General features: G+C 51.7%; 1 protein-coding gene across 6 annotated transcripts in view; it reads left to right on the plus strand.

Moving 5' to 3' along the window:
* Positions 1 to 27,116, plus strand: part of PRAG1 (PEAK1 related, kinase-activating pseudokinase 1) — a 47,510-nt gene that overhangs the window by 14,052 nt on the left and 6,342 nt on the right. For all 6 annotated transcript variants that reach the window (XM_038759504.1, XM_038759502.1, XM_038759500.1 and 3 more), the window contains exons 2-4: positions 1,188 to 1,660; positions 2,611 to 4,343; positions 15,172 to 15,320. In XM_038759504.1, the coding sequence (XP_038615432.1) occupies positions 1,379 to 1,660; positions 2,611 to 4,343; positions 15,172 to 15,320 (2,164 nt within the window). In that variant the 5' untranslated portion in view covers positions 1,188 to 1,378. The remainder of the gene's footprint in view (positions 1 to 1,187; positions 1,661 to 2,610; positions 4,344 to 15,171; positions 15,321 to 27,116) is intronic.

The following is a 27,116-nucleotide window of genomic DNA, read 5'->3' on the forward strand; positions in this document are numbered from 1 at the left end:
CTCTGCTGATCATATGCTGTGTGATCTCAGGCAAGTCACTTTACTTCTCTGTGCCTCAGTTCTCCTGTTCTCCCTCCTACTTAGACTGTGAGCCCCATGTAGGGCATGGGCTGTGTCTAACCTAATTAACTTGTATCATACCTACCCCAGCACTTAGAACAGAGTTTGACACATAGAAAGCACTTAACAAATAATATATTAAAACAAAACAGAAAGGCTCTGTCCTTGTCTAAAGAGGTCTTAGACCTGTGTGCTGACTTGGTTGGGACGGGCTTGTTGTGGCTGTTGCTGGCATGCAGGGATCCAGGCTGACACTGACCCCTTTTCCATTAGTTGGCCAGGATAACTGGCCCCTGACCCATCCTCATAGTTGGAAACCCATTTCCTGGGTCTCCCCCTCTCCCGGGCTCCCGACCTCAGACCCAGCAGGCCTCCACCCACAGGGGCCAGGACACATATGGGAGGATAACGTCCAATGCCTAAAGGAACCCACCTCCCTGCTAGGTCTCCCACCCTCACTGTAGAGCTGGGACCAGAAACCAGGCTCTGGGCTGAGTGAGGGAGTGACTGTAGGTAAGCTGGGACCCAGGTGTGGACAAACTATGTACTTGCAGTGATCCTTTCTCTCTTCTAAGAAGAGGTAGGGGGTGTCTAGTGGAAAGAGCGCTGGGGCTGGGAGTCAAGAACCAGGTTCTCATCCCAGCTCTGCCACTGGCCTGATGTGAGACCTTGGCAAGTCCTTTAAAGTCTCTGGACCTCAGTTTCCTCACCTGGAAAATGGGAATTAGCTACCTACCTTTCCCTCCCTCCTAGACTGTAAGCCCCAATTGAAACAGAGACTGAGTCAGATCCGATGATCTTGTACCTACCCCAGTACTCTTGGATGCTTGGAACAATGTAAGTGTTGAAAAAATACCATTACTACCAGTCTCTTTTTGCCTCTCCTCTGATTAAAATTGAGATCCAATCAAACAGTAGTATTTACTGAGCACATACTGTGGACAGAGCACTGTGCTAAGTGTTTGGGAGAGTACAGTAGAGTTTGTAGACATGATCCCTCCCCTCCAAGAGCTTTTAGTTTATCAGGGGAGAGAGACACTGCATTGAACTTTAGACAGGAGGAAGAAGAGAAAGGGGATGTGTCCATTAGTACTCTCACTGATCGTGCTGGTGTTCTGCCTCTCCAGGAAACAGTCCAGAGTCCCAACGGCTGACCCCAGCTAGCCGGACTGCCAACTCCTGGACAGCTCACTGGACCACAAAACGGGGGACAGGCTGCTGGACTGCTGTTCCTGAGGAGAACCCGCCAGACCACAGACCCTAGGGACAGCCCACCGACAGCTGTGCTCAAGATGTTCCAGCCCCTGTACGGGGCAAGATGCAGTCGGCCAGAGTCTGCCTGAACCGGGAGCGAGCGAAGATGTCCGCGTGCAGCGACTTTGTGGAACATATCTGGAAGCCCAACTCCTGCCAGAACTGCTTCGGCCTGAGGAGTGACCACGACCTGACACGGAGAGTTGGAAGCTCTCCCCCAGCCCCCGGCGCTGAGCGCGCCGCCTCCCCCTACTCAAAGCCGACCATCGCGGTGAAGCCGACAGTGATGAGCGCCGATGCCTCGGATGCCTGGGTGGAAGCCCAGAGACCTCTGGAGCCTCCTCAGGTGACTAGGCCAGAGACGTTTGTTGTGGCTGGGCTGGGGCTTCCGTCTGTTCCTTCATGCCAGGCCAGAAGCCTAGCAAAGCCCTGTAAGAGGAAGACTCTTATGAGCGGGCTCTTGTCCAAGCCTCCCTTGATCCCCTGTCCCTGGAAGGCCGTAGGTCATCCTGGTCCCAGACCCGGGTTCTTTCCAGCTTCCCCCACCAAGCCTGTGCCCACGCCACAGGTGGCTGGACTCTGATTCTGGGGGCAGAGTCAGCTGGAGGACCTGCCCCTCCCCTGGTCCTCCCCAAACATTTTCCCTCCTTCTCCTCCTTCTCTTCCTCCTCCTCCTCTTCTTCCTCTTCCTCCTCTTCCAGCATGGCTCCAGCTAGCACAGGGAGGTTCCTACACTGACACTCCAGGAATATGTAGCAACTTCCCTGGCATATGCTTTCTCTGCCCTGCAGCTGCCTTGTCCCTCTCCCTACCCTGCCCCTTTCCAGCTCTTACCCCTGACCTGGCCTAACCCCACACATGTGCTCTCCCTCCTTTTTAATCTAGGTTTGACCTGATTAACTTGTATCTAATCTAGTGCTTAGAACTATGCTTGACACACAGCAAGCGCTTAACAAATATAACAATGGTAATAATAATAATAAAAATGATGATAATAATAACAACAATAATAACACAGACCTGTTCAGACAGAAGGGAGCCTGAGGGTGAAGTTCTTGGTGAGGCCATGGATCTATGGTGGGGAGAGATGTGAGTGGGAATGAGGCTTGGGTATGCGAGAACAAGGGAGAGAGCGAGGGAGAAGAGAGAAGGAGGAGGAAAGAACACACAGGTAGGTGGGAGGTGCCATCCAGCAGTGGAATGGCCAGCCTTCTCTTTCTCCTTCTCCTCCTACCCCGGCTCAAGGGCCGGGGGCACAGCCCAACACTAACTGTACCCTTTGTTGCCCCCCCACAGGTCAGCTGGTTCCCAGCTCATGGCAAACGTCACATTCTGAATCCCTCGGATGCCCAGAAGGTTTACCAAGAGCCCTCAGACAGCGCCGGACACCAGCCCCCGGCCCGCCCCTGCCCCGCTGGCTACTCCGTGATGGGTCTGCGTGGTCCGGCGGATAAGGCCTCCCCCTCCTCCCACACTGTTGGCCTTCCCAGGGACGAGGGACTGTGGGGGTCCGGGCCGGGACGCCCTTCCCCAAACCCTGCTGTGACCCCTGAGAGCTTCAGCCAGAAAATGGCAGCCTCATTGGAGCGGGGCTGCGGGGGATGTGGGGGAAAGGATTCAGGGGCATATGCTTCCCTGCCACTCGGGGGTGATCAGCCCCGCTCCCCTGGCAGTGAGAGTGAGGGCGGGGAATATTGCTCCATTGCCGATTGCTGCCCCAGGGCCCCCGGCCCCTGTGATGCCTGGACAATTGGGGCTTGTGGGTCAGGGGGTGGCGGAGGCCCCGCCCCTCAGTTCTGGGACCAGTGCACTGGCCAGACACCGGGAGAAGGTGAGGGGGGTCTGTGGCTCCAGAATTCGGGCCGGAGCCTGCCGGGACGCCCCCGGGAGTCCCCCTGTGTCCCAAACCAGGCCGGCCCTGGCCTCTCCGAAGGCCGGTCCATTAAGAGCAGCCCTTCCACCCTGCCCCAAGAACCTGGCTACTGCCGTCCCACCCAGGAGCCCAGCCCCTCTTCTGGGGAGCCCCCACTCCAAGACCCCACCCCCACCGAGCCTGTCTATGCTGAGAGCACCAAGAGGAGAAGGGCCCCCCTGGCCGGAGCCAGCCCTCGAGCCCATCCTGACCAGGCGTCGGGCGGCCCAAGCCCCAAGAACGTAACCAACTGCCAAGAACCGGATCCAGCCACCCAGGTAGCCTCCAAGATGACCATCGTAGCGGCTCATGCAGAGGCGGACCACCGGACCATGTACCTGAGCAGCCCAGACTTGGTCGTCGGGGTGCAGTGGACATGCGGGTCCACAGTCCAGGATGGCGGCCAAGGGGACATTGGCTGCGCTCGGCTCTGTGGCCCCAACTCAAGTGACCTCCAACCTTCTGGTGGCCTGATGCCTGGGCATGAGAGGCCCACCAGCGCCCGCCCCTTCAGCACCCGCCCACCTGGCATCCGCCCTACTGGTGCCCGCCCAGCCATTCCCCCCAAACTGTCCAGGGGTGCCCTGACTGGGCCTCCAGGCTCTGCACTGGGCTCCCCGCAGGCCCGGCTTAGAGAGGGCAGGGACAGCCACAGCCGTATGCCCTGCCCCAACAAATGCCCAGATGCCAGAGCTCCACAGCCCACTGCCACTGCACCTGCTGCTGCTTCTCATGTCAATGGAGTCTCTGCCAAAGGCAGCCCACCCTCCTCCTCTTCCTCCTCTTCCTCGTCGAGCTCCTGCCCATCCAACCAGACGTGGCACAAGGACCTGTCCACAGACTGGAGCCAGCAGGGCCGGATAGAGGAGGAGGCAGAGGCAGAGCAGGAGCTGTTGAGCCAAAGTTGGCCGATGAAGATGGGGATGAGCTCAGGCCGGACGTCAGCTGCAACCAGTTTCCACCAGCACCATCACCGACCCCTCGCGGAGGGCTGCTCTGGGCAGCAGGGCGGAGCTGGGACAGGCATGAGCAAGTCGGCGTCTTTCGCCTTCGAGTTCCCCAGGGATCGGAACAAAATGGAGGAATTTGCACCCCCTCCTCCACCTCCAAAATCCAGGTATTTGCCGGCTGGGCCGTCGCTGCCAGCATTTCATTTTGGGGCCAGGGCTTTAGGGTGTTAGGGGCTAGGGGTGGGGAGGGGCTGTAAAGTGTGGGTGGTAAGGGGCTGGCTTCAAGGAGGAAACAAGACAGAAAGCCTTCATTTTGGGTCTTTTCAGCCCTGGCTAGGGACTTTCTAGTGTAGCCAGAGATGGGGCTGAGTGAGACAGGCAGTCTGGCTCCTTCAGCTGTGGGACACTGGGTCTCCCCGCTCCCTGGAGGGGACCCTGATGGGCTGTAGTGCTTTAGAACTGGGTGGGAATATCTGTGGGTTGGTCAGGGAGAGTAGCGCAAAACTCTGTTGGGGGATGGGACAGGTCTCAGTTTGTAAAAACCCAGGGAGAAGCTGAGGGAGATCCCACAGGCCTAACCTTCTTGGCCTCATTGAACCCCTGCCTCCTCCAAGCAATCCCCTCCTGCCGTCCAACGGCCTCCCAGTAATACTGCTGTGGCCAGTGCCTTGGTGGCACCCCGAGGGTTTGGGGCTCAGGGAGCCCAATTCTGGATCCCGTTTCCATGTGCCCGTCCCAAAAGTGTAGTTCCATTCCTAGGCTTTGGGTTTCAGAGATGTGGGAGAAGGCCTGGGAGACTGAGTTACCTCCAGGCTCCACTCAGTAGGGGATGCTCTGTAAGGTGGGAACTGCTGACCGAAGGACAGATGGGCACTGTACACGCACAAGGAATGATGACCAGGGGTCTTGGGTGCTGATTCTGCTGGGGCCGGTTAGAGCAGGCGTGACCCGGTGAGGATGGATGATGAATGCGGGATGGGGTCCTGGGTGCCGACTGTGGGGTTTGGTAGGCAAGGTAGGCACGGTCCGGTGAGGAGGAGGGATGATTATGAGGAGGGGCATCTGGTGAGGGCCTGGGAGCCTGTTCTGTCTGAGGCCGGTCGGGGGAGGGGACGTGGTCCGGGGAAGGCAAGACACTGGCCAATGGGTTTTGGGAGCCGGTTGTGGGTAAATCGGGTCTACGTGTGGCTCTGTGATAGGAAGCCTTTGAGGTGTGCTGTCTTGTAGGTGCGATTGTGTCATGGCATCCTGCACTCATTTCTTCACCACTGGCTTCATTCTGCCGATTTGGAATGTGCTGAGATCCCCAGGGGTGGAAATACAGGGGGATGCCCCTGTAGAATTCCACGTTTGAGAAAGCTTAGGCTCTGGCGCTCTTCTAGTCCGACTTCTCAAGCTTGTGCCAACCAGTGTCTTGCATGCTGCAGAGCACAGTGCACAGACGGGCACTGTGGGAAGAGCCTTCCCTGACTCTGTAGATGCATTCCGGCTGTAGAGGGCAGTGACGACATGCAGGCATAGCCTGCAGTCACAACATGTAGTGACATGCCACGAAAGCATGCAGCGGTAGTAGTCAGTGGCGTGCTGCAATGACATAGTACAGCAATAATGCAGTGATGTGCAGCAAGAGCATGCAGTGTCATGCAGCAAAGGCAGACAGCAGCAGTGTGCAGGGAATGTCATGATCATTCATTCATTCATTCATTCATTCAATCGTATTTATTGAGCACTTACTATGTGCAGATCACTGTACTAAGTGCTTGGGAAGTAGAAGTTGGATAATGCACTTCAACATCTGAGAGCTGGGGAAACAGCTCTGATTCTTCTCTCTGAACATCAACGATTTTGCCAGGAATGAAGAGAAGCCAGGCATGCCCTACTGGGTTACTCTGTGAATTCTTCCAAACTTTCCAAGCTTTTCACCCTTTCGTTCATTCAGTCGTATTTATTGAGTGCTTACTTTGTGCAGAGCACTGTACTAAGCGCTTGGGAAGTACAAGTTGGCAATATATAGAGATGGTCCTTACCCAACAACGGGCTCTTCCTCAGTAGCCACATTTTCCACGCTCTAGTGCCGTTACAACAGCTCCCTCGGTTCCCGTATCGTGGCTTGGGCTGGCATGAGATGGAGGGAGGGAGGGAGGCAGGGGTGTGTCGGACTGGACCTGTGGGGCATTGGATTTGCGATGGAGAAAGCAGAGAGTCTGGTGGACAAGGGCTCTCTAGGCACAGATCCACAACCACCACTCGCTCATGTTCCCCCCCGCTATATGCACCCGTGGGGGACCCTTCGTCCATCTCAGTAGCAGCCAACCCAGTCCAGTTTCCCCGCATTGAGAATCTTGCCTATCCCTCCCCCCACCCCTCCCCGGGCCTGAATCAGTTTGGAATAGCAGCCTCCCCACCCAGCACAGGCTCCTTGTCTTTGACAGGCCTCAGGCCCCGGGGGAACCTGGGTTGGTCTGGGAGAAAGGGAGGCCCCTGACAAATTCAGAGGAGAGAAGAAACTTGGCTACAGGACTCTGGCCTGCCAGTTTCACAGCCAGAACAAAGCACCTTCAATGCAGGCTCACCCTGAGCCCCAGGCTAGATGCAAATGATCACTTAAATTCTTCCCGCCTTTGGGAGCAAAAAGGGCTGTTGAAATCCCTCCCCCAAGCAGATGCCTGCTGTATACCGGGAAGGATTTAGACCAATTTCTGCTTTCCTGATCTGTCACAGGAAGCATTAGTATTGAACCCTAGTCAGCTTTTAAATCCCTTCCTCCGATCTTTCCGGTTTAATTCTGGATTCCCTGGAATTGCCGTTCTGCCCGCCGACGCCAGCCAGGCCACGAGAGATCCTGCCCGCAGTGGTGGCAGCAATGACAGCGGTGGCTTTGGCAATGCTGAGTGGGCACGGTTTCGGGGGTCTGTTTCATCAATCCGAGGAAGTCCTTCTTTACCTTTGTCTTGCTGAGGTGTCTTGTGTAAAGGCTGGTGATGGTGGCGTCACTCGCAGCACCTTGGTCCACGAGCCTCGCCTCCTCTTGGGTCACCCTGGGCACTGACCCGGTGGCTCCCGGATTGACAGGCCCTCCTTAGTAATCCTGACCCTGGGCTTTCCCCTACCTGCAACATCCCCAGCAACAGTAAGCGTGTAGTAAATACTGTTAGAACAAAACAGCTGTGGCTCTTGGTTTCTGGCTCCCTGGATCCCACTGTCCCCACCACTCCCTGCTTCCCAACAGGGGGGTCCAGAAGAGCAAGGAATCAGGACATGAAGCCTTGGATTCTCCAGCCCCATTCCCTTCCCCTGTCATTCCTGCAGGGCTAGTGGGGGTGGGGTGAAAGGGAAGGAAAGGAGAGAAACAGGGTCTCTAGACTGTGAGGGCTGTGGACATTTCCCAGCACATGGGCAAACCAACCAATTCTATGTGCAGAGCACTGTGCTTCACATTTGGGAGAGTATGGTAGAGTTAGGAGACACCAGAGAAGCTTAGCAGGGGAGATAGTTCCTGAAATAAATTACAGGTAGGAAGAAGCAATTACTATTTTCATTATCATTATTATCACTCTTATGGTATTTGGTAAGGGCTTACGATGTAAGCACCCGCTGTTCTAACCATTCATTCATTCATTCATTCAATCGTATTTATTGAGCGCTTACTGTGTGCAGAGCACTGTACTAAGCGCTTGGGAAGTACAACTTGGCAACATGTAGAGATGGTCCCTACCCAACAGTGGGCTCACAGTCTAGAAGGGGGAGACAGAGAACAAAACAAAACATATTAACAAAATAAAATAAATAGAATAGATATGTAAAAGTAAAATAAATAGAGTAATAAATACATACAAACATATATACATATATACAGGTGCTGTGGGGAAGGGAAGGAGGTAAGGCGGGGGGATGGAGAAGGGGAGGAGGGGGAGAGGAAGGAGAGGGCTCAGTCTGGGAAGGCCTCCTGGAGGAGGTGAGCTCTCAGTAGGGCCTTGAAGGGAGGAAGAGAGCTAGCTTGGTGGATGTGGGGAGGGAGGGCATTCCAGGCCAGGGGGATGACGTGGGCCGGGGGTCGATGGCAGGACAGGCGAGAACGAGGCACGAGGGAGGTGAGGTAGGAGGGGGTGAGGTGATGAAGAGCCTTGAAGCCGAGGGTGAGGAGTTTCTGCCTGATGCGTAGGTTGATTGGTAGTCACTGGAGATTTTTGAGGAGGGGAGTAACATGCCCAGAGCGTTTCTGGACAAAGACAATCCGGGCAGCGGCGTGAAGTATGGATTGAAGTGGACAGAGACAGGAGGATGGGAGATCGGAGAGGAGGCTGATACAGTAGTCCAGACAGGATAGGATGAGAGCTTGAACGAGCAGGGTAGCGGTTTGGATGGAGATGAAAGGGCGGATCTTGGCAATGTTGCGGAGTTGAGACCAGCAGGTTTTGGTCACGGATTGGATGTGAGGGGTGAACGAAAGAGCAGAGTCGAGGATGACACCAAGGTTGCAGGCTTGTGAGACGGGAAGGATGGTAGTGCCGTCAACAGTGATGGGAAAGTCAGGGAGAGGGCAGGGTTTGGGAGGGAAGACAAGGAGTTCAGTCTTGGACATGTTGAGTTTTAGGTGGCGGGCAGACATACAGATGGAGATGTCCTGAAGGCAGGAGGAGATGCGATCCTGGAGGAAGGGAGAGAGAGCAGGGGCAGAGATGTAGATTTGGGTGTCATCAGCAAGAGATGATAGTTGAAGCCATGGGAGCGAATGAGGTCACCAAGGGAGTGAGTGTAGATCGAGAACAGAAGGGGACCAAGAACTGAACCTTGGGGAACCCCCACAGTAAGGGGATGGGAGGGGGAGGAGGAGCCTGCAAAAGAAACTGAGAATGAATGACCAGAGAGATGAGGAGAACCAGGAGAGGACAGAGTCTGTGAAGCCAAGGTTGGATAGCGTGAAGAGGAGTGATGACTCTGGGAAGACCTCCTGGAGGAGATGGGCTTTCAGAAGGGCCTTGTCTAGTCAATCAATCAATTGTTTTTAATGAGCATTTAGTATGTGCAGAGCACTATATTATGTGCTTGGGTGAGTACAATACAACAGAATTAGCAGACACTTTCCCTACCCATAACAAGTGTACCGTCTAGAGTCCAATTTGTCTGTGGATGTGCAGAAGAAATAAGGGACAAGAGACAGGTGGAGATGGTAGGAAAAGGGTGCAGGAAACGACAGAGGAGAGATATAGAGGGGACCTTGAAGGTGGAAAATCCTTGCTTTTGTTCAGTTCGAGGGAGTTCAAGGAAGTTGAAGTAGGTTATGAGCCTCTCCAGATCTTTGTGAAAACCTCCAGGTTAAAGGTGGTCATCTATGTATCCCTGCCACAGCCTTCCACCATCTGCACCCACAATAGCTCTCTGCATCCACCGCCCACAGCAGGGAAGCTCACGGTTTCTTAGTCGTCTTTGCAATCGTAGGTGGTGAAGCTGGGAGAGGGCATGGACTAACTAGCAGCTCTGCCTTTCCCTTTTCACCGATAGCTTCGTTCTCCTGCCCCTCCTTCCCTTTCCCTCCCCTATTCCGTCCCCTCCCCAATAAAACCTTTAGTCAGCCACCATCAAAGGAGTGTAGGTTAATCATTATTCATGCTTCTAGGTGGAAAAGAGGGCTGGCACAAAGCACTCTTTCACAGATTAATTACCCCAGCAGTAAGGTAGAGACCCATTTCACTTTAGCTACAGCTGTCACGCAGCTGTCCTTCTCCACTAGGAGCTTATTGAGCTCTGTTGGTGGGCATATTCTGCTCACACCCACCAGGAAAATCCTAGCTTCCTCTTGGGAAAAACCTGTCCTCTTCAGGATTCTGAGTGACCGCGCCCCATCGGTCCCAGGACGTGAGGGCAGCTCTCTGCCTGGTCTTCCGCCTGGGTGTTGGCCTTGTGGGCATGGGGTTCCGCCCTCCTTATCGGCCGGGCCTTCATTCCCTGCCCACCTCCACATCCACATCCATGGTGGATGGGAGGGGCAGTCAGGGCTGAGGGACCAGGACTGCCATCTGAGGACCCTGAGGGCCAAGGCTCTCTGTTCAGGCCTTTTCCTGTGGCCTGCCGCCCCTCACCCCTGTGCTCTCCAGAGGTCTGCTGGCAGGACAGCTGGCCGGCTGCAGGGCCCAGGTCGCAGGACACAGACTGCAGGGCATAGTACAATGGATTGAGCCCCTCTACGCATCCTTGCTTCTCTGAGGTGACCCTCGGGTGGACCAGAATCCTGTGGTCCGGTAGGTACATGTCAGCTTCTCCCCATGTTGTGCTGCTGGGGTCTGTGGGAGGCCTCATCCTGGACCCCCAGCCCAAAGCCTTCCGGGAGCCTTCCTGATGCTCTCTTTGCCAGTGGGTCTTTTGGGGTCCAGGAGGTGGGAGCGGAAGGGGGGAGAGAATGGTTCCCACACAGTAAGTGCTTAATAAAGACCATTGCTACTGCCACCGTCCAGCCTCTCCAAGTGTCCAAGAGGGATTGCTCTGCTCATCGCCCTGTAGAGTGCACTGCTACACAAGAAGCGCTTAATAAGTACCATACCCTAACAAAATAAAGACTCATTCATTCATTCACTCATATTTATTGAACGCTGACTGTGTACAAAGCACTGGAGTAAGCACTTGGTTGAGTACTTGGATTATTGGCCCCTGAAAATGTGTTTGCCCATGTCTCCCTGCTGCAGAAGCAATGACCAAGCCTCCACTGAGAACGCTAAAGTTTGTAAGAAATTTTCCAATGGAAAAATGTTTTGGGACCTGGATTCCGGATCTGGACCTAGATATTGGATCTGAATCCAGATTTTAGGTCTGGAGCCAAATCTCAATATAGTGGTGGCAGTGGTAGGGAGCGTATCTGGACCTGGATGATTTATTGTTTGTTTTTGCATGTGGATTTCTGGACCAGGATCTAGCTATAGTTTTGGAACCTGGGTCTGTAACCCCGTTATGGGCAGAGAATGTATATACTAATTCTCCTACATTGTACTCTCCCAAGCGCTTAGTACAATGCTGTGCACATAGTAAATGCTCAATACCAAGAGCTTAGTACGTTGCTCTGCACATAGTAAGTGCTCACTAAATATGATTGAATAAATACCATTGATTGATCTGAATTGGCAAAACCTTCAGGTTCAGCAGGAGGCTGCTCTATGCAGAGCTAGGTCAGCTGTGGGAGCCAGGGAATCCTCTGCCCCCCCTCACTGTCCCCTGACAATCCCTGACCTTCCAACCCCCAGCCCAACCCAGCCCTAGTACAACCCCGCCCTGCCCCGGCCCAGCCCCAGCCCTTAACCTTGGGTGCCATAACCAGCTCAGGACAACTCCGAAGTGTGGGTATGTGTACAATGTCCCTCCATCTAAAGGTGGGGCCGGCGACAGTGATACTGTGAACATCTCATCCCTCTGCTTTGCACAGAGTCATCTGCACTCTCTGGCCCGGTCCTCCATAGCCTGCGACCCACACCCGAGGTTGGCTGGCAGAGGGAGCTCCTTCTCTAGAGGTCTCCACAAACAGAGACCCCTCCCCCTCCTTCTCCTTTCCCCCACTACTTCCACTGACCTCTTCCAACTTCTGCCCTCTCACTAGCCAGGAAGTCCTTCCTCACGTGCAAATGTGATTTCTCCAACTTTAATTCCTGCCTATTTCCTCTTCTTGGCCATTGGTGGAAGTAGAGAACAATTGGCCAGCACCCTCCCCTGAAAAATCCTTCATATGGTTGAGACCCCCTCCCACCTCCTCATCACTTTGGCCAGTTGTCGCTTGATGCTTTCTTGTTTCTCCACATCTTATTTTAAAGCAGCTCTGTGGAGTCTAAATTTCCCACAGTGTGGTCCCTATAGTGAGATCTTTACAGCAGGGTCACTGGAGCAGGGTGTCCGATCCTCAATGGGGCCTGGGGCCAGGCTCAGCGGACACTGCCCTGAAGGAAGCCCCCCAGACGGATGCAGCTGAAGAGAGCCCACCGCAGGCCAGAGCTCAGCGTGGTAAGAGACCTTCCTGCCTCCTGCAAGAGGTGAACCGGACTGCCTGGGGGATTGGAGGTGGCTTCCTGGATTTTCAGGCCGACACTCTTTAAACCATCTGAAATACAACTGGATTTCTCTTACTTACTCATTGGAAGAGCAAAAGGGGAAATGTTCTTCCCCTTGGAAAGTTTCCTTCAGGACATTTCCAAAATACCTCTCGGCATTACACCACCGAGATAAGAGACTCTCTTGGAGGGGCCGGGGCTGTGGATTTGAGTGTAGGCATGGTAAATGAAGTGGGCAGATGGTCTGGTTCAAGTTTGTACATGGTCAGTGGGGAAGCAGAAGTTCCAGTTTGAGTGTGCGATTATCGGGGCAGAGAGGTCGTGTTCAAATTTGTGCCTGGTCAGTCAGGGAGCAGAGTGTCTGGGTTCCCGTCTGGGCCTACAGTGTTGTACTTATTATAAAATTATAATTGTTATTATTAGGATTATTGTATTTGTTGAGCATAGCTACATGTGTAGCACTTTTCTAAGCGCCGTACTGTATTTGGAGACTCCGGTTTCCTCGCCAGTCAGCTCTGGAGGCTGGAAAATCCCACCGATGGCTGTGGGATGACCGGCCGTGTGTGAGTGGGCCAATCCGTGTGTGAAACCATCGGCCCTGGGTGGGGCTGTGGATTGTCTGCCTGCAGATAGTTTTAGATATAATAATAATAATGGCATTTATTAAGCACTTACTATGTGCAAACCACTATTCTAAGCACTGGGGAGGTTACAAGGTGATCAGGTTGTCCCATGGGGGGCTCACAGTCTTCATCCCCATTTTACAGATGAGGGAACTGAGGCCGAGAGAAGAGCTCCTCATGCCTCCTTGAAGACTGCAGGTTTTGGTCATTGCAGAGCCAGTGGGGGTACTTTGGTAGGAGGCACTTTCCTCCCAGTGCAGAAGTCTGCGGAACGTTTTTCCTGCACATTTTCCCCTAAGCTTCGCCCCAGCAAAGGATAGAGAAGACTCTGGAAGCCTGTGGAAGGACCATGTGATGGTGGGGGGCGTTGGGGGGTTAGGGGAGAATCACCCTGCAATCCCTCAGTAGCACCGACAATGTTTGCTGGCACAGTGACCCTCAGAGATTCTGTGAACTTCCAGCAGAACTGCTTGTCTGTCTTTGTCTGAACCTCACTTCCCCTCTCTCTCTTTCTTTCTCTCTTTCTCTCTCCCCCCTGAGTTGGCTCCGTCTGTGGACCAGCAGGGAAGGAAATCTAGTGTCAGACTGCGGGGAAGGAGGGAACTCTTGGGCTGTGTTTATGATTTCCTTTTTGTTGGTAGTAAGAAGCACTGCTTTGCTCCTCAAAGAGTGGCCTGAGGGAGAGACAGCCGGGGGCCGGGAGTCAGGAGATCTGGGATCTACTCCCAGCTCTGCCCCTGCCTGTGTCATGACCTTGAACAAGTCACTTACTTCTCTGGGCCTCAGTTTCCTCAGCTTTTAAACAGGGATAAACCTGTTCACCCTCCGTCTTAGACTGTCAGCCCCAAGTGGGGCTGGGACTGTGTTTGACCTGATTAACTTGCATCAACCCTAGGGATGGCACATAGTATACACTTATACCATTATTATTTTAAAACAGAAAGAGAAAGAGAGAAGGGGTGGTTTCTGCATCATAAGACATTTTATGTGAATTCTCAAGCATCGGATTTTTTAATGGCATCTGGGGACTTGACATTTATCAAATGGCTTTGATGAATTCTTTATCTCTTTTGTGGATAGAGCTCCGAGTTCCCGCTGGGCAGGCCGTGCGGCCCACAGCCCTTTGCCTATCAGCTCCCAGCCGAGGAACAGACCTGGGAATTGCAGGTCTATTTTCAAAAGGTCATGCTCATTCTGGGACCTCCTGGAGTGCTTCTCTTGCCTGCACACAGCAGGCAGGAGAGAAAGGCTCAGCGGTTCCTGTTTTCCTTGTCCCGATGACTTGAATATTTAGGAAGCTAAAGGCATTTTTGGAGATGGTCTTTAAGGTGGGAATCCCATTCCCTGCCGACAGGAATCTCCAGTGGCTACCAATCAATCTGCGCATCAGGCAGAAACTCCTCACCCTGGGCTTCAAGGCTGTCCATCACCTCGCCCCCTCCTACCTCACCTCCCTTCTCTCTTTCTACAGTCCAGCCCACACCCTCCGCTCCTCTACCGCTAACCTCCTCACTGTGCCTCGTTCTCGCCTGTCCCACCATCGACCCCCAGCCCACGTCCTTCCCCTGGCCTGGAATGCCCTCCCTCCATACATCTGCCAAGCTAGCTCTCTTCCTTCCTTCAAAGCCCTACTGAGAGCTCACCTCCTCCAGGAGGCCTTCCGAGACTGAGCCTCCTTTTTCCTCTCCTCCTCCCCATCCCCCCAGCCCTGCCTCTTTCCCTTTCCCACAGCACTTGTATATATTTGTACAGATTTATTACTCTATTTTACTTGTACATATTTACTATTTATTTTGTTAATGATGTGCTTATAGCTTTAATTCTATTTGTTCTGAAATTTTGACACCTGTCCACATGTTTTGTTTTGTTGTCTGTCTCCCCCTTCTAGACTGTGAGCCCGTTGTTGGGTAGGGACCATCCCTATATGTTGCCAACTTGTACTTCCCAAGCGCTTAGTACAGTGCTCTGCACACAGTAAGTGCTCAATAAATACGATTGAATGAATGAATGAATGAGGGGTAGGGGAGGATGGGGTGGAGAGCGTGGAGGGGGAAATGGATGAAGGGGATAGAAAGAGGCAGTGGCGGGAAGGAGGGGTGGGGGAAAAGCAGAGGGAATGGAAGACAGGAGAAGAGTCCAGGGAGGACGGAGCAGAGGAGGGGGTGGAGGCCTAGGTTCTGAAGCCTCCCCTCTCAGCCTAGAATCTGAGACCTCCCCTCCTAGTGTATGGCAGTGCAGAATGGGGAGAGGGGAAATGGGGCAACTGGGGAGGGACCCACATCTCTCCGGGAACTCCTGTGCCCTGGGCCCAAAATGAAGCAGAGTTTTGTTTCTGCCTTTCCCAGGCATCTTCTCAAAATGAACCAGAGCAGCTCTGACTTGGAGAGAGTGAGGAGGGAGACCCCCAGCCCCACCTTCCGAGGAACCCACGCCTGCTTCGCCCCCAGCTCCACCGACAACTTGGACTCTGACAGCCGGCCGGGCAATGACGGAGGTAAAACAGATTCTGCCGTTTCTCAGTCTCACCCCTGTCAGCAGGGCCCCTGCCCGGGCCTGGGCCCACGACCTGACCAGCCCTTTCCAGGTGGCTGGCTGCCAGCTCCCTTCATGGGAGTTCCCTCACAGGAATTCCCTTCTAAGAATCCCCTCCCAGTATTCCTCTGGTGGGAATCCTCTCCCAGGGGTCCAGCGGGTGCCAGGCTGCTGAGGATTCTGGGCCAGTGGGCACTTATGAGTTCTCTCCCTGGTGGATGAGGAAACTTGGGGCAATTATTTGTCTCCCGAAAGACTAGACAGTAGTTCCTGGTTGAATTTCTTTGATGTAGAAAGGCTGAGAGATAATTCCTCTTGCCATTTCATGCAAGCAGTAGGACCTCTGGATTGAGGGAGAGGCAGAAGAGGCAGGGGAAGGAGAGGGAGAGGCAGAAGTGGGGAAGATGAACGGGATTGGGGCAGGGGGAGAAGGGAAAGGAAGGCAGTGGGGAGATCCTCTCTTCCTACCACCCTCCTTCCGGCCTCTTTTCCTCCTCTGTTCCCAGAGGCTGAGAGTACCAGGCTGGGGGCAGGCAGCAGTGAGGGAGGTGGCAGCCCACAGCCCGCAGCCCCCTATTCCCTAGCTCTAGCTCTAGCATTTGCTCCGCAGTCATTCTTTGGCTCGGATAGAGAGGTTTAAAAGTCCTTTCTAACTACCGTTTTCCCTCAGTGAACTTGAAAACTGCTAGATCATTCACCCTCTCTTTCCTCTGCCAAGCAGCAGCACAGGCATTACCTCTTCCCTGGCCCCAGCCCCACCTTCCACACATGAGGGTGGCCCACAAGCCCATCCTTCTGAAGTATGATAATAATAATAATAATAATGGTATTTGCTAAGCACTTATGTGCTAAGCACTGGAGACAGGAGAGCGAGAGGGAGCTGCTGCTCCAGCTGCTGCTGCCACTGCCGCTACCACCACCCCCAAAGAATGCACGAGGGAACAGCCTGGCAGCTGCAGCTGCAGCTGCAGCTGCCTTTCTAACTGCTTCTGCAACTGCTTTGTGCACATCCTCCCCCTCCTTCCCTCCATCCTTCCTCCCCAGGAAATGGCTAACTCCGAAACCCAGAGTATTGTAGCCTACAGAGCTCCTATTACCAGTAGTCTGAAGGAAAAGAGGCAGAGTGGCCTAGTGGAAAGAACACAGGCTTGTCAGTTGAGAGAACTGGGTTTTAGTACCAGCTCTGCCACTAGCCTTGGGCTCCTGGGCAAGTCACTGTACCTCTCTGGACCTCAATTCCCTTATCTATAAAATAGAAATGATACTTGATCTCTACCTTACAGTGTAGTGTGACCACTGTAGGACAGGGACTCCATCTGATGTCATTATTTTGTATCTACTCCAGAGATTGACCCATGGTAAGCTCTTCAGGATACCATAATTGCGATTTTTATAAGGGAGAAAATACTCCTTTCTTGGTACTTTGGCCAGTGGGGGTGGGTGTTCTGTTCCTCTAGAAACACTATGCTTTAGAGAAGAGTTTCAGAGCCTCTGAGAGCTCTAGAAGCAGCATGACTTATTGGAAAGAGCACAGGCGTGGAAGTCAGTGCTTAGATTCTAATCCTGGCTCTGCCAATTGCTTGCTGTGTGACCTTGGGCAAGTCACGTATCACTTTGTGTTTTAGTTTAGTTCTATAAAGTGGGAATTCAATACCTGCCCCTCCCCCTCAGAATACAAGACCCATGAGGGATAGGGACCATTTCCCAATTGATTATCTTGAATCTGCCCCAGTGCTTAGCACATAGTAAATGCTTAACAAACACCAAAATGGTAGAAATAGCAATTGTACTGTTATTATTACTACTGTCGTTGTTGTCGGTATCAGAGCTTGAGGAGGTGAGGGAGCTGGGAGCCCTTGTGATCTCAGACTTGAGGATTTAGAACATTTATCTTGGCCACCCTCTACTTCCACCCCACCCCCCCAGAGAGGCTGTTGTCTTTGCAGAGGGGTGCATGTTTATTTTGTTGATCAAAGCCATTAGCGCCAAAACTCCCCAGAGCACTACAGTGCAGGATGGCCTGGTGGTCCAGTGGCCCATTGAGAGGACTTGGACCATAGAGTGTCCAGGAAGTTTGGCAGATTTGGGGCTGTCTGGACCCAGGCCTTCAAGGGGCAGGAAGCAGCAGTCTCATCAGTCCTGTCATTTTGTCCATGCGATAGGAGCTGCGGATTATTTGGAGAAACAGTGTGGCCTAGTGGAAAGAGCACCAGCCTGGGAGTCAGAGGACCTGGGTTCTAATGCCGGCTTTGCCACTTACCTGCTGTGTGACCTTGGGCAAATCACTTAACTTCTCCGTGCCTCAGTTCCCTCATCTGCAAAATGGGGATTCAGTTCTTGGAATGTGAACCCCATGTGGAACCTTGTTTCTTTCCCAGCGCTTAGTATAGTGTTTGGCACATAGTAACCACTTAACCAGTACCACAATTATTGCTTTTTACTATTATTATTATTATTCCTCCCCGCAGCCTCCCAACTGCCTGAGCACTGGGGGTTGCCTGGGGTTGGAAACTAAGGGTTGGAGACCATCTGGGCGCTAAAAGCTCTTGGTGTTGGAAACTGAATCTTGGCGGCTGTCTGGGCATGGGAGGCCCTCTGAGCATGGTAGGCTGCCTGAGGGAGAGGCTGTATGTGGGGAGGGTTGTTGCCCAAGGGCAGAAGGCTGTTCGGTGTGGGCAGCGGCCCGGGCGGTTGCTGCTACAGCCAGTCAATCGATCACTCAATCAATCAGTCTTATTTATTGAGTGCTTACTGTGTTCAGAGCACAGTACTAAATGCTTGGGAGAGTGCAGTAGAACAGAGTTGGTTGACATGTTCCCTGCTCGCAACAACCTTGTAGTCTAGAGGGGGAGACAGACATTAATATAAATAAATAAATTACGGAAATGTACGTAAGTGCTTTGAGACTGAAGGAAGGAACTGAGGGGTCACGCTGAGGGATGGCACAGCTCAAGGTACAGCCAGTTCTGCCTGCGCTGTCTCACGATTGGACTCTCTACCACACAGGGACCTCGGCTGGCTTCTCAGCAGCCAGTACAGCAGAGACTTGGGTGTGGACAGAGGGGAGAGTCTCATCCCTGGTAGCCAGGATCCCATCCCTTCCCTTCCACCTCAGAGCTGTTTATGAGCTGCCTGTAGAGACTATTCTTCTTCCTTCTCCTCCTCCTCCTGCTTCCCCTCCTCCCCTTCCTCCTCTTTCTCCTCCTCCATTTGACAAAATACTTTTCTAATTGTTCCAGGAGAAATCTCCCTCTGTGTTTGGGCCTAGTTTTGAGTCAGTGGGATTACGTCTGAGTTTCTGGAAGATAAACAAAAGCAGAGAAACCTCTGACCTGACAGTGACAGGTGGCTTTGCCTTGCTGCTGGAAAGTCATATGCGCCAGTATTTAATCTTCCTTAAACTCATTGTATACATAAGCGCTGAGGTGGGGACAAGGGGATCAGACCGGAAACCGTCCCCATCCCCTGTGGGCTCACAGTCTCAGAGGGAGGGAGGGCAAGGAACTTCTCCCCATTTTACAGGGGACTAAGGCTCAGAGAGGTTAAGGGACATGGCCCGGGTCACCCAGCAGGCCAGGAGAAGAGCTGGGATTTGGGACATTTGGAAAACCATTCATGCTGATATGTGGTCCCTTGTAGTTTCCAGAGGAGGCTGCTGATGGCATCTGGGAGTGATGAGAGTGTCTGTGAGAGTGAATCCCTCACACACTTGCAGACTTCGTCCATGAAGCAGTGCTCACTGCCCCCTCCCAGTGCAGAACCCTGCTTATTTACTCCTGACTGGCCTGCCACACCCAACCAAATCAATTGATGTTATTTATTGAACACTTTATGTGTGCAAAGCACTGTACTACAGAGTAAATGTCTGTCTCTCCATCTAGAATATAAGATACTTGTTGGCAGGGAATATACCTACCAACTCTATTGAGAAGCAGCGTGGCTTAGTGGAAAGAGCATGGGCTTGGGAGTCAGAGGTCATGGGTTCTAGTCCCGGCTCTGCCACTTGTCAGCTGTGTGACTTTGAGCAAGTCACTTCACTTCTCTGTGCCTCAGTTACCTCATCTGTAAAATGGGGATTAAAACTGTGAGCCCCATGTGGGACAACCTGATAGCCTTGTGTCTACCCCAGCACTTAGAACAATTCCTGACACATAGTAAGCACTTAACAAATACCATTATTATTATTAACCCTGTGATTATCATACTCTCCAAAGTGCTCAGTGCCGTCTTCTGCATGCAGTAAGTGCTCAGTACATGTGATTGATATCATTGATTGACTGAGTTGGTAGACAAGTTCCCTGCCCATTAGGAGTTTACAATCAATCAATCAGTGGTATTTATTGAAAGCTTACTGGGTGCAGAGCACTGCTTGGCCTTAAACAATACAGTGGAGTAGGTAGACACAATCCCTGCCCACAAAGAGCTTACAGACTAGAGGGGAATGATGATGATGATGGCATTTGTTAAACGCTTACTATGTGCAAAGCACTGTTCTAAGTGCTGGGGGGATACAAGGTGATCAGGTTGTCCCACATGGGGCTCACAGTCTTAATCCCCATTTTACAGATGAGGTAACTGAGGCTCAGAGAAGTTAAAGTGACTTGCCCAAGGTCACACAGCAGACATGGCGGAGACATGTGGGAAGACAGACATTAACATAAACTACAGATAGGGGAAATGGAAGAATGTAAGGCTGGGGTGGGCTGAACACCAAGTGCTTAAAGGGTGCAGATTGTAATGCCTAAGACTCACGGGTAATAGTAATAATTATTATTATTGTGGTATTTGTTAATTGCTTACTATATGCCAGGCACTGTACTAAGTACCGGGGGGGGTGGGGGGATACAAATTGGGTTGGACACAGTCCCTGCCCCACATGGGGCTCACAGTCCTAATCCCCATTCTACAAATGAGGTAAATGAGGCACAGAGGAGTGAAGTAATTTGCCCAAGGTCACACAACAGATAAGTAGAGGATCTGGGAATAGAGAAGCAGCGTGGCTCAGTGGAAAGAGCCCGGGCTTTGGAGTCAGAGGTCATGGGTTCAAATACCGCCTCTGCCACTCGTCAGCTGTGTGACTTTGGGCAAGTCATTTAACTTCTCTGGGCCTCAGGTACCTCATCTGGAAAATGGGGATTAAGACTGTGAGCCCTACATGGGGCAACCTGATCACCTTGTAAATTCCCCAGCGTTTAGAACAGTGCTCTGCACATAGTAAGCACTTAATAAATGCCATTAAAAAACAAACAAACAAACAAACAAAAAACACGTGACCTTCTGACTCCCAGGGCCTTGCTCTATCCCATTAGGCCACGCTGTTTGGGCTTAGCCTCTTGGAGGAGATTAATTTTAGAAGGGTTTTGTAGGTGAGGAGAGGGAGTTCCAGGCCAGAGAGAAACTGTGGGCAGGGGGTTGGCGGTGAAATAGATGAGATCAAGTAAGTTGGCATTAGAGTAGCAAAGTGGGCAGTCTGGACTGTAGTAGGAAATTGGCCAGGTAATGTGGGATGGGGCGAGCTGATTGAGTGGCTTTAAAGATGATGGTAAGGAGTTTCTGTTTAACGTGGAGGTGGTGGACAACCACTGGAGGTTTTTTGAGAAGTGGGGAGGTGTGAACTGAACATTGTTTTAGAAAAATGATCTGATAAGCAGAGTGAAGTATTGCCTGGAGTGGGAAGAAACAAGAGGCAGGGAGGTCAGTGAGGAGGCTGTTACAGTAGACAAGGCAGGTTATGATAAGTGCTTTTAACAGCATAGTAGCAGTTTGGATAGAGAGGAGAGGGTGGATTTTAGTGATTTTGTGAAAATTGCCCACTAATGGACACTAAATCTCCACAATGTTGTACAAGTCTATATTCCTATATTCTAGAGGCTATTCATTCACAGTGACTTGTGAAGAAGATGATGATGATAATACTCTCATCATCAATCGCATTTATTGAGCACTTACTGTGTGCAGAGCACTGTACTAAGCACTTGGGAAGTACAAGTTGGCAACATATAGAGACAGTCCCTACCCAACAGTGGGCTCATACTCTCCCAAGGGCTTAGGTCAGTGCTTTGCACACAGTAAACTCTCAGTAAATATGACTGATTGATGATGATGATGATGATGATGACAATAATAATTATGGTATTTGTTAAATGCTTGCTATGTGCCAGGCAGTGTACTAATCGCTGGGGTGGATACCAGCACATTGGGTTGGACACAGTCCCTGTCTCACATGGGGCTCACAGTCCCAATCCCCGTTTTACAGATGAGGTGACTGAGGCTCAGAGAAGTGAAGTGACTTGCCCAAGGTCACACAGCAGATGAGTGGTGGAGCTGGGATTAGAACGCATGACCTCTGACTTCCAGGCTTGTGCTCTTTCCATTACGCCATGCTGCTTCCCGTAATAATGATAATAATAAGTGTTTGCTATCTGCCAAGCACTGAGGTGGATACAGATAATCAATTAATCAATCAGTGGTATTTACTAAGTGCTTACTGCATTCAGAGCACCATACTAAGCACTTGGTTAATGAGATCAGACAGTCCCTGAACCAACAACATGGGGCTCACAATCTATTTTAGCCCCATTACATAGGTAAGGAAAGTGAGACCCAAATAGGTTAAATGACTTGCCCAAGGTCACACAAACAGGCCAGGGGCAGAGCTGAGACTAGAAACCAGGTCTCCCGACTCCCAGTTCCGGGCTCTTTCACTAAGCTCTGCTGGCCCCTGACGATGGAGAATGAGACTCTCTACACTCACTCCCTTGGTGACCTCATTCGCTCCCACGGCTTCAACTATCACCTCTACGCTGATGACACCCAGATCTACATCTCTGCCCCTGCTCTCTCCCCCTCCCTCCAGGCTCGCATCTCCTCCTGCCTTCAGGACATCTCCATCTGGATGTCCGCCCGCCACCTAAAGCTCAACATGTCGAAGACTGAGCTCCTTGTCTTCCCTCCCAAACCTTGTCCTCTCCCTGACTTTCCCATCTCTGTTGACGGCACTACCATCCTTCCCGTCTCACAAGCCCGCAACCTTGGTGTCATCCTCGACTCCGCTCTCTCATTCACCCCTCACATCCAAGCCGTCACCAAAACCTGCCGGTCTCAGCTCCGCAACATTGCCAAGATCCGCCCTTTCCTCTCCATCCAAACCGCTACCCTGCTAATTCAAGCTCTCATCCTATCCCGTCTGGACTACTGCACTAGCCTTCTCTCTGATCTCCCATCCTCGTGTCTCTCTCCACTTCAATCCATACTTCATGCTGCTGCCCGGATTATCTTTGTCCAGAAACGCTCTGGACATATCACTCCCCTCCTCAAAAACCTCCAATGGCTACCGATCAATCTGCGCATCAGGCAGAAACTCCTCACCCTGGGCTTCAAGGCTCTCCATCCCCTGGCCCCCTCCTACCTCACCTCCCTTCTCTCCTTCTACTGCCCAGCCCGCACCCTCCGCTCCTCCACCACTAATCTCCTCACTGTACCTCGCTCTCGCCTGTCCCGCCATCGACCCCCGGCCCACGTCATCCCCCGGGCCTGGAATGCCCTCCCTCTGCCCATCCGCCAAGCTAGCTCTCTTCCTCCCTTCAAGGCCCTGCTGAGAGCTCACCTCCTCCAGGAGGCCTTCCCAGATTGAGCCCCTTCTTTCCTCTCCCCCTCGTCCCCCTCTCCATCCCCCCGCCTTACCGCCTTCCCCTCCCCACAGCACCTGTATATATGTATATATGGTTGTACATATTTATTACTCTGTTTATTTATTTATTTATTTATTTATTTTACTTGTACATTTCTATCCTACTTATTTTATTTTGTTGGTATGTTTGGTTCTGTTCTCTGTCTCCCCCTTTTAGACTGTGAGCCCACTATCGGGTAGGGACTGTCTCTATGTGATGCCAATTTGTACTTCCCAAGCGCTTAGTACAGTGCTCTGCACATAGTAAGCGCTCAATAAATACGATTGATTGATTGATTGATTGATTGATTGAGAGGAGAGAAAGAAAGGTAGGATGGTCCCCTCCACCTTGGTCCCTAAAATGTCATAATTTGTGCCCAGGCCTCAGTGTCCCAACCTTCTCAAGGTATATTCTACATGAAAGCTGTCCCGTAGGAGCTCCACCACTCCACCGCTTGTCCAACTCCACTACTTATCTGCTGTGTGACCTTGATCAAGTCACTTCACTTCTCTGTGCCGTAGTTACCTGATCTGTAAAATGGGGATTGTGACTGTGAGTCCCATGTGAGATAGGGATTGTGTCCAACTTGATTTGCTGTACCCACCCCAGCACTTAATACAGTGTTTGGCACATAGTAAGCACTTGTTATTATCATTATCATCATCATCATCATCATTATTATTATTATTATGAGGGTATGGAAGCTGTTACATGTCCACTCAAGTTTCAGGGGTAAAATTGGGTTTCATTGTCTGGGAGAACTACCTTCCTGTCCTGAGAAAGCCAAACCTTTGTACTTTTGGACTTAGTACAAAGTACAAACGCTTAGTACAGTGCTCTGCACATAGTAAGCACTCAATAAATATGATTGATTGATTTTGGACAGCAAGTTCTGGTTAGCAAGTTCTGGCTATGGGAAAGAGCCAGGAGGTGATGATGATGATGATAGTGATGATGGCATTTGTTAAGCGCTTACTTTGTGCAAAGCACTGTTCTAAGTGCTGGGGAGGATACAGGGTGATCAAGTTGTCCCACGTGGGGCTCACAGTCTTCATCCCCATTTTACAGATGAGGTAACTGAGGCCCAGAGAAGTGAAGTGACTTGCCCAAAGTCACAAAGCTAACAAGTGGCGGAGTGGGGATTAGAACCCATGACCTCTGACTCCTAAGCCCGGGCTCTTTCCACTGAGCCACATTGCTTTCTATTGAGGGAAATGGGTGAGGATGTTGGGGTTTTGTTTTGGAGTTTTTTCATCATAGCCTCCCAATTTTAAAAGTAGCTCAAATGAGATTTTCTCAAACTTTGCCACGTTGTTAAAATCACTCACCTTCAGCCGGACCCAAGCTTGGATGTGTTCAGGCTGAGAGAGGTTTCCTCAGAGCCGGGACCACCCAGGGGGCTTTGTGGAAAGGTCGAGAGCACCCAAGTGACTCCTGTAGAATCCTCACCCCCAACCAACCCAACCCAACAAACTGCCCTGAAGACTGTCTGCAAACCTCCCCTCCAACCACCCCACAAACACACCCACCTACAACATGCTCATCACTCACCACTTCCTCCGGAGCTGGCTGACTCTCCTTCCCAACAATGAAAACCCCCGACCCAGCCAGCAGCAAGTCCGGCCCCAGAATCAGCATTTCCCTAACCCATTTAGTCTGAACTATCAGTCGTAGTTTCCGGTTGGAGGTGGGTTGGGTCAGGCTGTATTTATTGACCTCTCTAATCTAGGGGGACCATAGGTCTTGGTTTCCCACTGGACAGCCTGATTTTCAGCTGACCTGTCCCTTGTCTGGGTTCCTTTGGATCCGGTGTTTCCGTTTCCGACGCCAGGCTTCCTCCTCTGCCTCGGCTCCCGCCACTGAGTGCCATGGCTTGGAAGTGGCGCCTGCATTCCTGGGGACCCGGGACTCTGGAGTGAGGAAGGTGGAGCGGGGAATCAGGTGTCATTCCTCCCCACCATCCGCAGAGGAATGCCCTCTAGTGCTGCGTAGTGTCAGATGGGATGGTCTTCTGCAAAATGATCCATGTGATACTATCTGCAGCAGCAGCAATGGTATTTATTGAGCACTTAATGTGCGCGGGGCACTGTACTAGGTGCTTGGGAATGTACAATACAGTAGAGTTGGAAGACACATTCCCACATAGTCACGTTGGGCTGAGTCCCTGACATACCACCTTTTACATCACGTTTGTCTGCATGTGCGGTGTCTTCAGAGACTCTAGTGGCCGCCAGCTTATAACCCTGAAGTTCTGGGCTGTGCAGACAGGATTGATCAATCAATCAATCAATCAGTCATATTTATTGAGCACTTACTGTGTCCAGAGCACTGTACTTAGCGCTTGGGAGAGTACAGTATAACAATATAATAGATGTGTTCCCGGCCCACAATCGACCTGCAGGCTAGAGGGGAAGACAGATGTTAATACAAACAAATAAATTACAGATTTATACAGAAGTGCTGAAGGACTGGAGGGTGGGGTGAATAAAGGGAGAAAATCAGGGTGACGTAGAAGGGAGTGGGGAAAAAAGGAAATGAGGGCTTAGTCAGGGAAGACCTCTTGGAGGAGATGTGGCTTCAGTAAGGCTTTGAAGGTGAGGAGAATAATTGTCTGTTGGTTATGAAGAGGGAGGTTGTTCCAGGACAGAGGCAGGACAGGGGAGAGAGAGGTTGATGGCAAGATAGGATCAAGGTACAGTGAGTAGGTTGGCATTAGAGGAGTGAAGTGTGCAGGCTGGATTGTAGTAGGAGAGTAGTGAGGTGAGATAGGAGGGGGAAAGGTGATTGAGTGCTTTAAAGCCCATGGTAAGGAGTTTCTGTTTGATACGGTGGTGGATGAGCAACCATTGGAGGTTCTTGAGGAGTGGGGAAACATGGCCTGAATGTTTCTGTAGAAAAATGATCCAGGCAGCAGAGGGAAGTATGGACTAGAATGGGGAGAGTCAGAGGCAGGGAGGTCAGCAGGGGGCTGATAAAGTAATCAGGCGGATAGGATAAATGCTTGGATTAAGGTGGTAGCAGTTTGGATGGAGAGGAAAGGGTGGATTTTAGCGATGTTGTGAAGGTTGAAACAACAGGATTTAGTGGAAGATTGAATACGTGGGTTGAATGAGGGAGATGAGATAAGGATATCACCAAAGTTATAGGCTTGTAAGACAGGAAGGATGGTGGTGCTATCTCCACTGATGGGAAAGTCACGCGGAGGACAGGGTTTGGGTGTGAAGATAGAGAATTCTGTTTTGGAAGAGGTAACAGCAGGACATCCAAGTAGAGATTTCTTGAAGGCAGGAGGAAATGCAAGACTGCAGAGAGGAAGACAGATCCGGGCTGGAGATGTAGATTTGGATATCATCCATAAAGAGGTGGAAGTTGAAGCCACGGGAGCAAATGAGTTCTCCAAGTGAGTGGATGTAGATGGGGACCCAGAACTGAACGTTGAGGAACACCCACAGCTAGGGGGTGGGAGGCAGACGGAGGAGCCCATGAAAGAGACTGAGAAAGAGAGCCAGAGAGATAGGAAGAGAACCCGGAAAGGACAGTGTCAGTGAAGTTGAGGTAGAATAATGTTTCCAGGGGAAGGGGGTGGTTGACAGTGTCAAGGGTAGCTGAGAGGTCAAGGAAGATTAGGATGGAGTAGAGGCTGTTTGATTTGGCAAGGAGATCATTTGTGATCTTTGATACGGTGGTTTTTGTGGAGTGGAGGGGGCAGAAACCAGAGTGGAGGAGTTCAAGGAAAGAATTGGAGGATAGGAACTTGAGACAGCCGGGGTAGACAACTCACTGAAGGAGTTTGGAGAGGTGTGTTAGGAGGGAGATGGGACGATAACTGGAAGGAGTCATGGGGTCAAGGGAGGATTTTTTTAGGATAGGGGAGACGTGCATGTTTGAAAACAGTTGGGAAAGAAGCCATTGGAGAGTGAACAGTTGAAGATAGGGAGGGAAGATGGGAGGGGGTAAGTGCTTTGATAAGGTACGAAGGGATGGGGTTGTATGCACAGGTGGAGGGGGTGGATTTTTAGAGAAGGCAGGAGGAGATCTCCTATTGAGATACTGCTGGGAAAGATGGGAGAGTTGAAGGAACAAGAGGA

Source organism: Tachyglossus aculeatus, chromosome 17 (assembly GCF_015852505.1).
Source record: "Tachyglossus aculeatus isolate mTacAcu1 chromosome 17, mTacAcu1.pri, whole genome shotgun sequence".
NCBI lineage: Eukaryota > Metazoa > Chordata > Mammalia > Monotremata > Tachyglossidae > Tachyglossus > Tachyglossus aculeatus.